Source organism: Trichechus manatus, unplaced genomic scaffold (genome assembly GCF_000243295.1).
Source record: "Trichechus manatus latirostris isolate Lorelei unplaced genomic scaffold, TriManLat1.0 scaffold00131, whole genome shotgun sequence".
In the NCBI taxonomy this organism is placed as follows: Eukaryota; Metazoa; Chordata; class Mammalia; order Sirenia; family Trichechidae; genus Trichechus; species Trichechus manatus.
The window spans coordinates 3,104,379-3,115,555 of NW_004444067.1; the positions used below are offsets into that span (position 1 = coordinate 3,104,379).

The window sequence follows — 11,177 nt, forward strand, 5'->3', positions numbered from 1 at the left end:
TGCAGGAGGAGTACATATATTCTCAGATGAAAAACAACTAAGAGAATGTGTTTCAGGCAGACCTACCCTTAAATTGAACCCCTATAGAAGTTTTGTAAACAAAGACAAAATGAGACAGCAGAGGTTTGGAAGTTTAGAAAGGAAAGGATAATAGATGGGTAATGTAGGGATTTATAGATTGTCCTCACACATGTCTAAAATAATATTTGAAGGTTGAGGCAGAAATTATAGCATCATCTGATGTAGTCCTTCAACTACCTAGAGAAAATACTTGAAACAATTATATATTAAAAGTATAAAGGGACCCAAATGGAAGTAAGGTATCTGCATTTCATTCAAAGTGATGAAACACTGGTATCAGTAGGCTGTGATAAGTTATGCATGTTTATTATAATATCTTGAGCAACCACTAAGAAGATTCTACAAGGAGATATACTAAAAAAATACTATAAATCTATCTAAATAGAATTCTAAAAAATGTTCAAGTAATTCACAGAAAGGCAATAAAAGAGAAACAGGAACAAAACACAGGAAGAACAAATGGAAAATAATAAAATGGCAGATGTAAGCCCTAATATATCAATGATTACTTTAAATGTGAATTGTGTAAATACACCAATTAAAAGACAGAGACTGGAAGAATGAATGAAAAACAAGACTCAGCTATATGCTGTCTGTAAGAAACTTCCTTCACATAACAAGTTGAGTTTGTTGAAAGTCAAAGAATGGAACAAGATATAACATGCAAACATTAATTAAAAAAAAAAAGGTATGTCAATATCAGATAAATTAGATTTCAGAGCAAAGAAAAGTACTAATGACAAAGACAGACATTACATAATGATAGAAAGATCAATCTACCAAAATGACTTTGAGATCCTAAATGTTAATGCAGCAAATAACAGAACTTCAGAATACATGAAGCAAAAACTGATAGAGCTTAAAGGAGAAACAGGTCACACAAGTAGGTGTGGAAAGAGGACTCTAAGGCTGGGTTCTCCAGAGAAGCAAAACCAGTGAAGCATATACATACATATACATATATATATATATATAGAGAGAGAGAGAGAGACAGAGAGAGATTTATCTCAAGGAAATGGCTCATGCGGTTATAGAGTCTGGCATGTTCCAATGTCAGATGTCAGGCTGGAGGCTTCTCTTGACTCATGTAGCTGCAGGGGCTCACGAACCCAAAATTGGCAGATCACATGGCAGGCCTCTGGCTCACAGGCTGTGGAAGTCAATGAATACTAAGACTGGCGGGTAAGATGGCAGAGTGCTAGCTCACATGCTGTGGAGGATGACAAATCCCAAGATTGGCAGGTAAGCTGCTAGCTCAAGTCCCAAGAACCAGAGGTCAGATGATGACGAGCTGGATGCAGGATCCAGAGTAAGAGCCTCGCTGGAACATCTATTTTGTATACTAGAGGCAGGCCACACCCCTAAGGAAACTCCCTTTCAACTGATTGGCTGCTCATAGCAGATCTCATTATGGAGTTGATTGCATCATTACATAACTGCCAAACTACATCATTATATAACTGCCAGACTACATCATAACTGCCAAACCACTGAGAATCATGGCCCAGCCAAGCTGACACACAACCTTAGATAGACACAGACTCCCAACACCTCTTCTGACCCAGAATCTCACACTCGTTCCACTAGACTCAAAGTTCTGCATCAGTCCCATATGAAGAACGGTTTTTAGAATGACAGCTTTCCAGAGTGCAGAGGGCACAGACACAGCCTCTGCCTGTGTGGGGCCAGGGTCTCCCACAGCACAGGGCCATGTTGGAGGCAGGGTGTATCTTGCCTCCAGTGTTCAAGTTCATAGTAACACCAGTGGTGCCCAGTAATCACCAAATGGTGTGTATTGACTGAAGGGACATTGTGATGAATTGGTCTGTGGGCAGATCTGGCAGGAGAAAAGCCAGTTCATTCCATCCTGCACAGTCGCATTGCGTCAGAAAAACGGTCTATGTGACTGTTAACAATGATGATGGTTACTCTGTTCTGGTTTGTTCATGTTCCAGGCCCACTAGGGAGAGCGACGATGAGGAAGATGAGGAGAAGAAAGTCAGAGGGTGCTCCCTCCAGTACCAGCACGCCACGGTCCGGGTCCTGACCCAGTTTGTGGCAGAGTCTCCAGAGTTGGGTCAGCTCACCTACATGCTGGGCCCTGACTGGCAGTTTGACATCACAGACCTTGTTACCGATTTCATGAAGGTGGAGGAGCCAAAAATTGCGAAGTTACAGGATGGTAGGATCCTGGTTGGTCGGGAGCCAGGAATAACCACCGTGCAGGTATGATCATCCCACCCCTTGCCTCTTGCCCTAATACTGTTGCCGTTCGGTGCCATCGAGTTGGTTCCGGCTCATAGCAACCCTATGTATAACAGAACGAAACACTGCTCTGTCCTGCGCCATCCTCACGGTTGTTGTTATGCTTGAGCCCATTGTTGCAGCCACTGTGTCGATCTGTCTCACCGAGGGTCTTCCTCTTTTTCACTGACCCTCTACCAAGCGTGATGTCCTTCTCCAGGGACTGGTCTCTCCTGATAACATGTCCAAAGTATGTGAGATGAAGTCTCACCTTTCTTGCCTTAAAGGAACATTCTGGCTGTATTCTTCCAAGACAGAGTTGTTCATTCTTCTGGAGGCCATGGTATATTCAGTATTCTTTGCCAACACCGTAATTCAAAGGTGTCAATTCTACTTTGGTCTTCCTTATTCAATGTCCAGCTTTCACATGCATATGAGGCGATTGAGACCACCATGGCTTGAGTCAGGTGCACCTTAGTCCTTAAAGTGACATCTTTGCTTTTTAACACTTTAAAGAGGTCTTTTGCAGCAGATCTGCCCAATGCAATGTGTCGTTCGAGTTCTTGACTGCTGCTTCCATGGGTGTTGATTGTGTATCCAAGTAAAATGAAATCCTTGACAACTTCAGTCTTTTCTCTGTTTATCGTGATGTTGCTTATTTTTCCAGTTGTGAGGATTTTTGTTGTTTTAATGCTGAAATGTAATCCATACTGAAGGCTGTAGTCTTTGCTCTTTATTAGCAAGTGCTTCAAGTCATCTTCACTTTCAGCAAGTAAGATTGTATCATCTGCATATTACAGGTTGTTAATGAGTCTTTCTCCAATTGATGTTGCGTTCTTCTTCATATAGTCCTGCTTCAGCATACAGATTGAATAAGTGTGGTGAAAGGATACAGCCCTGACTCACACCTTTCCTGATTTTAAACCACACAGCGTCTCCTCGTTCTGTTTTGTTCTGCTCTAATACTAGTCTGTATTTATGAGCATGCAGGTAGATGTTTCTGTGTAGAACTGTGTGCATACGTGTGTGTGCATGTGTATGCACGTTTATGTATCTATGCGTGCATGTGTATTTGTGAGTGTATGTGCAACTGTGTGTATGTGTGCGGCCTGGTTGGGCTCTTACATGTGGGCTTTGGGGAAGACTTTGCTTCTAAGCTTATTCAGGATGCTGGCAGAATGCAGTTTCCTACATTTGCAAGACGGTGGTCTCTGTTTCCTTACTGGCTTTTAGCTGGGGTCCACTCTGCGCTCCTAAAGGCCACCCATGTTCCTTCTCATGTGGCCCCTCCATCCTCACGTTTGAACTCAAACATCACATCCTTCTCATCAAGACTTCCCCTCTGCTACTAGTCAGAGAAACCTTTCTACTTTTTAGGATGCATGTGATTACATTGGACCCATCTGGATAATCCAAGGTAATCACCCTATATTAAGGCCAACTGTGCCACCATGTAACATAATCATGGGAATGATTTGTCATTGTATTTACAGGTCCTGGGATATCTTTGGGGAGTAGCATTCTAGAAATTCTGCCTACAAATATTCCTCTCTAGATTTTAGTCACCTCTGGGTGCAAATTAAGTTAGTTAGGATGGATGGATCCTTAGGACATTAAGATTCTCTTTCCCACTCTGTTAAACTGGTTTATCCAATGATGACACCGTAGCCCACATGATGATCAGTATTGCCCCGTAATGAACATCTCACTGCCCACGGGAAGGAATATGAGCAGGAGAAGATGGCTGAGCACCATTACTTTAAACAGTTTTAACCACAATTCTGGTATTTTTGAGGGATAAGTATTACTTGTTGGTAAAATGTTACTCTTTGCATGCCTGGTGCCAAAATGGAAAATTTTAAGTTATTGTCCCTAAATTAAGCTCTTCTCAGAACGTACACTGCTAATAACCTCGTATGAATCAAAGGAAAGAAAATGCACCAGGGTGATCTTTGTAAACTTCCTCATTCGATTAGCAAGTTTAATTGAACAACAGCTTGGCACTTTCCTAAACCTTTTCTGTAAGTGCATTCATTTAGCAGAGACTCAGAGAACACTTTGGTGGAAACATCAACTAAGGAGTGTAAAATGGTTATGTGGAGCAGAGACCTGAGCTTTCTCATTACCTTTGAAGGTCCTCTCGCCTCTCTCTGACTCCATCCTGGCTGAGAAGACAGTGATCGTCCTGGATGACCGTGTCACCATTGCAGACCTGGGTGTGCAGCTGGTGGCTGGCCTATCCCTCTCCCTGCAGCCTCACAGAGCAGACAGAAGAGCCATCGTCTCAACAGTGGCTGCCCGGGATGTTCTTCAAGCCCCACAACAGGTGAGATTCCCAGGGGCCCCTGTGTCTACGGTCAGTTGAGACGCCTTCTCTCTCTCATATCAAGTACAGCAAGGAGATCAGTAGAGCATTACAGCTGAGACTGGTGGTTCTTGAAGCTTCTTTCTACTTCTCATCCAGTCTGTCTTGTCTTAGAAAGGTGCTCAGTGTTTGGGATAACGTTTTCTCTTATATATGGACAGACCACGTGTCCACAGGCCATTTGTTTTCCAGGGGTCTTACGTGTGCCAGGCACAGTCTGCTGCTAGACCATGACTGAAGGATGGCCACATGTGTTCACTTTTGCGAAAGCGGGTGGCTTTTGATATTTGGAAATTCCGTTTCAGTTACTTGAACAAGCATGGCTAACAGGCACCAAACTGTTTACTGCAACTATTGTCAGCTCTGAACCTCTCCTCCATCTGTAAACTTTGAGCAAATCGTTTTTACAGATACCAGGGTCGCGGTGTCTTTCAAGCAAGCCAGCCTCCTAATGTATCTTCCCCAAGTGCTTCCACCAGCCATGTTTTGCTTCATCAGCATTGGCTTCCTAATAAAGAATGTTCAAAGTGATATTATCTTGAGCAGCAGCCTGATTAGTTGCACCTGAAATTGATTCAGATAAATTGCCCGGTCTTTCAAATGTTTTTGGAAAGGCCAAAGTCAAATTCTGCTGTGTGGCATGCAATAAATTAATATACACTTTAATACATTCATTAAAGTGTATTATCTGTTCCTTACATGAATGGAGCTATAGGGCATTGTTGATGCTGGTTCAAGGCATGCCAGAAAGTGTTCAAGATTATAAAACATAGGAGTTTATTCTCCCCAGTTTGTATATTTAAAGAATATTATCTAGGAAATCATATTTATGTGTGCAAATTTGATGGAACCTGATTGTAACATAATGCTTTGGTTTCATTTTTCTTAGGAAGCAATACTCAGTTCTTGGATTTTGTTCAGTGATGGTTCGGTGACACCTTTAGACATTTATGATCCGAAGGATTTTTCAGTTACTGTCTCATCATTGGATGAAATGGTTGTGTCTGTCCAGCCAGACCTTCAGTCCAAGTGGCCAGCTGTAGTTGCAGAGGGTGAAGGCCAAGGGCCCTTGATTAAGTTAGAAATGATGATAAGTGAACCTTGTCAGAAGACCAAGAGAAAGAGTGTTCTCGCCGTGGGTAAAGGAAATGTCGTGGTCAAATTTGAACCAAATATTGATGAACACCAAGGAGGCACCAATGATATTGAGGGCATAAATCGGGAATATAAAGACCACCTCAGTAATTCCATAGAGCGTGAAGGAAACCAGGAGAGAGCAGTTCAGGAGTGGTTCCAACATGGCGCATCTGTTGGCCAAGAGGAGGGCACCAACAAAAGCACAACCCAGCAGTCTCCCATGGAAGGAAAGGATAAGAAGTTACTCAAGAGTGGTGGTCCGGATGCCTTCACCAGCTTCCCCACTCAAGGGAAGTTACCAGAACCCAACAATCCCAGTGACCTTACAGTGACCTCAAGGGGGCTAACTGACCTGGAGATTGGCATGTACGCCCTGCTCTGTGTCTTCTGTCTGGCCATTTTGGTCTTCTTAATCAACTGTGTGGCTTTTGCTTGGAAATACAGACACAAAAGGTTTGCTGTGAGCGAGCAAGGCAACATCCCCCACTCCCATGACTGGGTCTGGCTTGGGAATGAAGTGGAACTTTTGGAGAACCCCGTTGACATCACACTCCCGTCGGAGGAGTGCACGACCATGAAAGACAGAGGGCTGCAGTTCGAGGAGAGGAACCTCCTTCTGAACGGCAGTTCCCAGAAGACTTTCCATAGCCAACTGCTCAGACCTTCTGACTATGTCTATGAGAAAGAAATGCAAAATGAACCTATCAGTTCTTCAGGCCCAAAGAGGAAGCGAGTCAAGTTTACTTCCTACACCACCATTCTCCCCGAGGATGGCGGCCCGTACACCAACTCCATCCTGTTTGACAGTGATGACAACATTAAGTGGGTCTGCCAAGATATGGGGCTGGGGGACTCCCAGGACTTTAGAGACTACATGGAAAGACTGCAAGACCAGATGTGAACTCCTTTCTTATGTTTGTATTCACCTTTATGCCTTCTGTTTTCTGAGTGGTGGAGAAGTGAGTTTGATCAGCAATAGGGGATGATTTAACAAAGCTTCGTTTGTGGCGGTCTGGTGGGATCCCTTTCCAAGCAAGTAACAGAGGTCAGGAGATCTAATGCATCTGGGTTATAAGTCGGGAAATGCCTGTAAAACAGCCCACATGTAGGTACTGGGGGAAATTCTAAGACAACCATTTTATATCCTGCCTGGTACTAACTCAGTGCAAATACAGTAAACCTGACCCCACAGACAGACAGACATTGTTAGTCATCTCATGACAAACAGCCGTTTGGAATTAGAAAAGATTTGGGTGTTGATTTTTCTATTCCTAGACCTTTTAAAGCACAGTGGACATTTCTTGCCCTCGACCTGAGATTAGACCTTTGTGAAAGATAACTGAATGTAGCTCTCCTTATTTGTTACGAGCGCTGCTCATTATTTTTATATACATTTGCGTCTGCACCTGGTTCCTTTGACCTGTGGAATTTTTTGAAACATGAAGAGAAGAAATTTCAGTGTTTCCTTTGAGATCTGTTTGGTTTACCTCTGAGTTTTATTCACTGGGATTTGCCATGTCATGTTACTTCCTGGGTGTTCGTACAGAACGTCAGCTTTTCTCTAGTTTTCCACATTTCACTGTACAGGTACAGTAGCTACGAAGCTTATCCTCACTGTGTGATTCCTTCTTTTCCTGGTTGAACTTTCTTGTGTCAGACACGGACAAGGGGTTTTACTTAAAATGTTAATATACTGCAAGAGAGGGCCATCTCTTTACAATTTTCTACATGAAGCTTGAAAATTTTGGAGAAAAGCTGTGAATCACAAACAGTTTTATTTTTATCCTCTGCTTGTTGGAAATGCACGGGGAACTCCTGGAGTATCATTTCTAAAGGCAAAAAGCCTCAAAATAGCTGTATTTATACAAGTGCTTTGTGGTCAACACAACTTATTATCCGAACTTGAATCTAAGAGTAGAGTTGGTATACACAGAAAGGAAATTGCTTAGGAAAATAGCTGCAGATAAAACTTTCCATTTTACCAGAAGAAAAAGAAAAAGTAAGTAGAATGATGTTTCAACTTAACGGTATATAGAAATGCACCTATACAATGAGCAAAAAAAAAAAATTCCTCCATCATGATTCTGGCAGAAATAAAACTTTCACAGGGTGTGTGCACTTATGGCCGAAAGCAATGGGTTTCTAAGAAAAAATTCATAAAAAGAAACAACTGTTCCAGGGCACAAGAAGCAGTTGTTACGAAAAATGACAGTGATTGGAAATCAAAGTGACAGGAGAGACAAGAAGACAACACCTTTATTGATTAAGATAGGATAGCTAGAAAAATAGAAAGTGGACCAAAATTCCTCATGGTGGGCTTTCTTGAGCAGTTTTCATCTCTAAGAAATAAGATTTTAAGGCCTAAGAGTAGGAAGGACCTGCAGGAGGTCATTGGAAGCAGCTTCATGACCTCAAATGACTAATGACTGAGCTATTCGAAAGCAGTTCAGCTGCCCTCTCATTACAGACTCCCATGAATGGGGCACCACAGCCCAGCCCCCCTGGGGTCCCATTGCATTGGCAGGCCCACAGTTCTCCCTTTGTGGATCTCCAGCCCATAGGACCACACTGTGTTTGTCAATAGTGCATGCATTACAGGTGAAGTGGGCCTGACCTCCAGGGGCAGGTATTCAGATGGTTCTGCAAGTGTAAGAATGGGGGTTAGGAACTAAAGTTGATAAAGTTCCAAAAATCTCTCCATGTGTCCAGAGAATGAAACCAAGAGACCCCAGGTATTGGCTGCAGAAGGGATTTGCAGACAGATGACCTACACCCTGTCGGAAGAGCTTCTTAGGTGGCCAAAGGCAACCCCAGTGATTTTCAAAGGCTTTGGTGAGAGGTAGCCCAAATCCAAGTGTGTAGGGCCACAGGGACATTCATGTGCTGATTAGAACATAGTTATCCAAGGAAGTCCTGCTCCTGCTGTAAGACATTTCCTATTCATTCTCCATTTGGATTTTCAACATCCCAGACACATAATGGAGATTCATTTCTGAAACAGGAGGCATCTCAACTAAAATGGGGGGTGAGTCTCACACAGCAGGCTGCCTCCTACTGGTAAAGTGAGACTTTGTGGAGGGTGTCATTTTGTAGGGAAGGCAAAAGAGCATTATTAAGGCAGCAGATGAGAGCATTTTCTGCAAAACGGATGGGTGACCTGCTGCAGGGAGCAAGTTGGGAGTGTCAGAATGTGGCTGTGGTTTCTAAGCAGAGCTGGCGACTGCTGCGCTACAGACACCACCTGTGAATAACTTCGGGTCGCCCAGAGAGACAACCCCTGTGCAGTCAGTCACCTGTGCTTGTTTATGTTAAAACTCAGTCCATGCAAAATAAAATGCAAACGGAAGGGTGAGGGGAGGGCTCCCTTTTGCCACAGAGCACACAGACACACAGACACACACAGACACACACAGACACACACAGACACACACACACACACACACACGGACGTGTGTGTGTGTGAGCACTGAAGAGCCAGTGAGTAAGATATTTAGTGGGACTCCACAGTGACTTTCAGTTACTCTCGGATTTGTCATGGATGCTATTCAGTTTAACAGAATTTCATTGATATTCGGTCTACTCTAAACACTTCCTGCTGATTAGACACCAGGGGTTATATCACCTTGTTTTCCAACTAGTGACTTTAAACTAATAGGCACTATGCCCCAAAATAGGTAAACTAAAATGTAGGAAAATACACTATTAAGCCTTGAAATCTAATTCCTTGGGGGACGTACATTTGCCTGAATTTTCCAGGTTTTGTGGCCGAGGTATCCAAAGTATTGGTCTGAGTAAACAGTTTGAACTAAAGCACGTTTACGAAGTCCCTTCCTTTTCCATAAGAGCAGAACACCGAGACTCTTCCCGAGGCAGCACCGGCCTCTTGAGAGGATGCCAGGCTGTCAACTGCAGGTCACGTGTTGAGAGGTTCAGCCGTGACATGGGGACCACACGTCTTGAAATGATGGCTCCCAGGGTCCCTGTGTGCTGCTTCAGAGGCCAGAACAGAGGGATGGAGGAGCAGCTGGCACACGAGAGAACCACAACTTAAACACCCAGGTGCATTGCGTTTGAGAGAAAGCAAACAGAAGACACTCGGTTTCCCCCAGAAGAACGCCATGTAGCAAGCACCAGAAAACTCTGTGAGCCGAGAAGAGAAAGCTTATTTCCTAGCTGTTTTATGTTGCACACTGACCAGGCTAAGTTCCCAGATGATAATGGCCCTTAAAATCTAGCTAGAAAGTTTCTGCTTGAAAACACCAATGCAGGGGAAAAGACGGATTATTTTTTTGCACCATCTGTACCTTGATAATTTCTAAGTTCTGGAAAGGCTGCCTTTGTGCATTTTGATCAGCATCCTTAACTCTTTTAGAAAGGCATCTTCCCAAGGTTGGAATGCTGGGACCACAGTAAGGCTGTGTCCATTGGGGAAGAACTGCTCAGTCCAACAGCAACCACCAGAGGGCAGTTTCCCTGAACCCTCCGTGTCATTGGGACCATTGTGTTTTCTACTCTAATCTAAAAAATGGCCCCAGGTCTCCATTTCAGTCTCTGTATTGACACAAGAAATGGTTTATAAACTCAGCAACCATCTCCTCCATTAAAAGTATACATGTATAATGTAATGCCTATCATCTGTTATATACAGGGACAGAAGGAATGATGGAAAAGTTATGCTAAAATACGGATAGCAGATATTTTTGTATGTAATATAGGCAATATACTGAAATACCGAGTGATGTATTGGAATAAGTACATTTTAAAATTCAAGCATGCAAAGTTGTAGCTTTTAAATGTACAGACATCCCACCAAGAATATCTACACCGATGGGAAAAACATGGCAACATAACATCGTGAAATGCACTGATTTGGGAACTCTGGCCTGGGAAGGACATGGCTCGTGTTGGCATTGTTGCTGGAACTGCCAGAACATTCTGATCATCTTACTCTTCATGACTTTTGGATTTTCCCTTTTCTTTTTCTGGAAATATTTCAGAAATAAAGTGACTTCATTTTTCCAGCATAAAGGTATATTCTAACCACAGGGTAACTCATCATTTTTAACATGAAAATAAACATTTAAACATTCTTCAATTGTTTCATTATTTTATACATACAGTCCCTTTTTAATTTCAGCATCTGCATGATTTGACTGTATTTATTTTTTCTTTTCAGCCAGAGATTTTAACACCCTTGTTCAGTAATAAGTGGAATTAATAAATGGAGGCCAAAAGAAAATGTTGACTTAAAGCTGCAGGAACTTTTACCTGTAAAAGTCTTCTCATTTGTCCCCCTAGCAGGCTGGGTAAACCTTCTTATGTCTCAGGAAGAGGGTCTCGTGTTCCTCAG

At 42.9% G+C, this 11,177-nt stretch overlaps 1 protein-coding gene across 1 annotated transcript in view; it reads left to right on the top strand.

Moving 5' to 3' along the window:
• The window catches only part of TMEM132B (transmembrane protein 132B), a 215,783-nt gene extending 207,598 nt beyond the window's left edge, over positions 1-8,185 (top strand). Inside the window, exons 6-8 of the mRNA XM_004385044.3 lie at positions 2,037-2,307; positions 4,460-4,651; positions 5,580-8,185. Coding sequence (XP_004385101.3) covers positions 2,037-2,307; positions 4,460-4,651; positions 5,580-6,728 — 1,612 coding nt within the window. The 3' untranslated portion in view covers positions 6,729-8,185. The remainder of the gene's footprint in view (positions 1-2,036; positions 2,308-4,459; positions 4,652-5,579) is intronic.
• The last annotated feature ends 2,992 nt before the right edge of the window (positions 8,186-11,177 follow it).